Source organism: Malus sylvestris, chromosome 13, assembly GCF_916048215.2.
Source record: "Malus sylvestris chromosome 13, drMalSylv7.2, whole genome shotgun sequence".
Classification (NCBI taxonomy): Eukaryota; Viridiplantae; Streptophyta; class Magnoliopsida; order Rosales; family Rosaceae; genus Malus; species Malus sylvestris.
The window spans coordinates 32389568-32393380 of record NC_062272.1 but is presented as its reverse complement, the minus strand read 5'-3'; the positions used below and the strand labels follow the sequence as shown (position 1 = coordinate 32393380).

The following is a 3813-nucleotide window of genomic DNA, read 5'->3' as shown; positions in this document are numbered from 1 at the left end:
GTACCATTTCATTTTTTTAGGAGTGGAGATGCTATTGGCCTATTACTGTTTATTGTGATCTATCATTGTTCACTGAGTGAATAAATGTGTTAGATGCTAGATGTTGGCGCAGAGTTTTTAAGGATAGAATTGCTTTAATAACACCAGGGATCAATTAACAAACTTTCTCCTAATGATATTTTGCGTGGTTGAAATTCACCCACGTGTAGCTCTCTCACTGGTCAACACCAGATTTTCCCTCTCACTGGATAGATAACATCAGCACTCGCCATTAGGCCTCTGGGAACACACCTACAATTCTACTCGCTTCTCTCTAACAGAAGCTCCACGCATTCGCTAACAAAGTTACTCCCTCCGACGTCGTTTTGAGGATATACATGGGCCTCCAAGACTCGTGGACTGCCGCAGCCGTCGGCTTAGTCGACAAGCCCTGCGGCTCCTGCAAGACCTTGGCGGCGGCCTTGTTCTGCCGAGCTCACTTGGCCTTTCTCTGCCTGGCCTGCGACTCCAGGATCCACCCCGCCAACAAGCTCACCACAAGCCACCAGCGAGTCTGGATGTGTGGGGTCTGCCAGCAAGCCCCAGCCGCCGTCACCTGCAAGGCTGACGCCGCCGCTCTCTGCGTCAGCTGCGACGCCGACATCCACTCGGCTAACCCCCTCGCCCGCCGCCACGAGCGGGTCCCGGTCGAGCCTTTTTACGACGCCGCCGAGTCTATCGTCGTCAAGTCAACAACTGGCCCGTCATCCGCCGCCGCGGCTCTCAACTACCTCGTCCCAAACGGAGACGTTGTATTTAACACTAAAGACATTGAAAACAACGCCGCGTCGGGCTGGCTGATCCCCAACCCGAATTTCAACTCGAAGCTCCATATGGATATCGCTCCGGACATCCTAAAGTCCTCCGATGATCTCATCTTCCCCGAAATGGATTCGCTGCTGGAGTTCGATTACCCTACCTCAGTACACACTATTTCGGGTTCGGGTGCGTGTAATGACAGCGTTGTTCCGGTTCAACCCGACCCGATTCCACCGCCATCGTTCAACATGAACTACAACGTTTCGGGTCCCGCCGATCACAACTGCTTCGACCTGGACTTTTGCAGAAGCAAGCTCTATTCTTCCTTCAGCTATCCGACTCAGTCCCTCAGTCAAAGCGTACGTAATCCGAATTAAATTAAACTATCTTCCTCCGATGTTTCGGTGCAAAATTTGACGTTTTCCCGAAATTCCGTAACTGTGTACTGACTATTGTGGATATTTACGTGTTTTTCAGGTTTCGTCCTCTTCCTTAGATGCCGGAGTTGTTCCCGATGGAAACTCCCTCTCCGATAAACCGTATCTTTTCGGCCGAAACGCCAGCAGCAACGGTTCGGAACCGGGAGATATATCCTACTCTTTCGGCCCAAAAGCCAACAACAAGGTTTCGGAAGCCGGCGTACCGGTCTCGGCAACTCCTGCGAGTCAACCAGCGACTCAGCTCTGCGGACTGGACAGGGAGGCGAGGGTATTGAGATACAGAGAGAAGAGGAAGAAACGCAAGTTCCAGAAAACAATCCGATATGCTTCGCGGAAAGCGTATGCCGAAACTCGTCCGAGGATCAAGGGCCGGTTCGCGAAACGCAACAAAACCGAAACCGACGTGGTGGATCGCATCTATTGCTCCAGGCCGGGCACTTATATTCCGGACCCACAATTCGGCGTCGTTCCGACGTTTTGACAATTGGGGGTTATCTATTTTATTTTGGAGTGTGGTGTAATGATTGGTCAGCCGTGATTTATCGTTTTCGTTTTTTAACTTTTGAATGTTTTAATCGGCCTTTGTAAGTCTCTATCATTTAAATTTGATACAAGTCCGTAAAGTCTCTCTCTCTCTCCCCTTTCGTTTTCACCAGAAGAAAAATAGGAATTTTAACGAAAAACTTTCGGTACTGTTTATTTTAACGAAAAATCATATTTTTACACTAAAAAATCAATTCTGGTATTATTTATTTTACCTTTTATTTTGTCTTTATTATTAAAACTCAAAGTTTTCAAGCTTTTTTTCATTAGTTTTCCTAAGAAAAATTTAATAAAATGAAAATAAAATGATCTGTCAAGGATCTGTTTTCGGAGAAATTTTTAGTTGTGACAAGAATACGGATGATACATCACGTGTTTTAATGTAAGTAGTGGAAAATTTTAATTTTTAAAGTATTAATCTTCTAACACACATAACCTACCATTTATATAGAAACACGTGGTGTACCATCTCATGTAACGGTCACATTGAAAAATCTCTCTTGTTTTTTAATTACAATTGTTTGGCAAAAGCCTCACCTACTTTTTGTTTACGTATTTTATTGAGCAGACCAGGAATTGTTGTAATCTAAATTAATGTCCGGTGGATAACCGTAGTTTGCAACCAGTTGTTTTTTTTAAAAAAAAAAAACAAAAAACAAGAGATGTCCAATGGTGAGGGCTAAATGTTTAAAAGTAAAAAAATGACATGATTTGCTAAAATGGTTTTATAGTGCAACGTTAATTTCTTTCTTATTGTATCAGAGAACGTTAATTCATGTGGTGATCATAACCGTCCATATGACCTTCCGTCATTCAATATGTGTTGTTCACGTGTTAAGCTTGAATAAACACACGTAATACGACATCTTATGAGCGTAAATCCAACGTCAAAGATATTTCTTGTGGCTGAGGATATCAAAACCCATCTGGCAATGCATCTGCGAGGTTGTTTCCACATTTTGCAGGTTTGGTAGCCAATCCAGTAATCCTTCTCAGTTTCTGCCCAACTAAGATTCTAGATTTAGCTTCAATTCTTTTCAACTTTGAAGTATTTTTGATATTTGAGGTAAAATCTGCAAAATCTAAAACATATCAGAAGGAATTAATGATATGTTCCTCCCTCCTTCCCTTGTTTTTGGGATTGAAATATTTTCTTCCTACCAAGCTAATGTTAAACGACAAAACAAATTTATTGCACCACGTTAAACATTTCAATATGGATGCTAAGAGACCAAATGATGTGCCAATTGGTATGTACATGTCACTTCAATTAATGAATTTGTTTCATTGATTGTTGATTATATGTGTATCACTTGTCATATGAGATGATACACCAATATGATATATGTGGCTTGGTATGACAAACATGACTCAAGATGTAACTTTTTTTGGAATATTCATTAAATCATTTCACCAAACAATGTCACAATCGAAGTCGTTAATTATCTTAATCATCATTTAAAGACCGTCTCTAGAAGTAGAGATGAGTTTAGCCTAATTAGCTAGAGCAATGTTCTCCCCTTTTTGCAACCAAATTTGAATCTTCATTGCGCTTAATTTAGACTAATTTAAATTAGATTGTCACTTGTATTAACAAAATAAAAAATTTATCTCTAGAAAACTTCATTCAATTTAAAAACCGTTTAATCATTCATATAAATTAAAAATAAATTGACGGTTCATAGTGATAATATTACTTTTTACATACCCATTGATTTAGTTATATATTTATATCTCATTACGCTTAATACAGTAGAAACAAGGAATTTAGCTTCAATTTCTCTTTTGGTTCATAGTGTGATCCTAGCTAGTTCCACAATTTGTTGACAAGGTCATGAATTTGGAAAATTATTGGTGATTGAGGCCTTTAGGGAAAGGGATTCCCGGTTTTTTAGTTGTGGAGCCCACACCATATCGAATTTCAATGACCTGAACGTCTATTTTTCAAGTTGTACCTCATAGATTATCCTTGCAAAATATTAGCCAAATTGAAAATATTTGAGACATCTAATTGGGTCCAAAGAAATTAATG

General features: G+C 40.5%; 1 protein-coding gene across 1 annotated transcript; it reads left to right on the top strand.

Annotated features, from left to right (window-relative positions):
- The first annotated feature begins 260 nt into the window (after nt 1-260).
- Nucleotides 261-1861, top strand: LOC126597184 (zinc finger protein CONSTANS-LIKE 5-like). Its single transcript, XM_050263955.1, has 2 exons — nt 261-1157; nt 1276-1861. Exons 1-2 carry the CDS (start codon nt 378-380, stop codon nt 1717-1719), a joined length of 1224 nt encoding a protein of 407 aa, XP_050119912.1. The 5' UTR covers nt 261-377; the 3' UTR covers nt 1720-1861.
- The last annotated feature ends 1952 nt before the right edge of the window (nt 1862-3813 follow it).

Excerpts from the sequence above, each read along its gene's own strand:
- LOC126597184 (XM_050263955.1), top strand. The coding sequence starts at position 378 with ATGGGCCTCCAAGACTCGTGGACTGCCGCAGCCGTCGGCTTAGTCGAC. Across the intron at positions 1,158-1,275 it reads CTCAGTCCCTCAGTCAAAGC|GTTTCGTCCTCTTCCTTAGA; the intron begins GTACGTAATCCG and ends CGTGTTTTTCAG.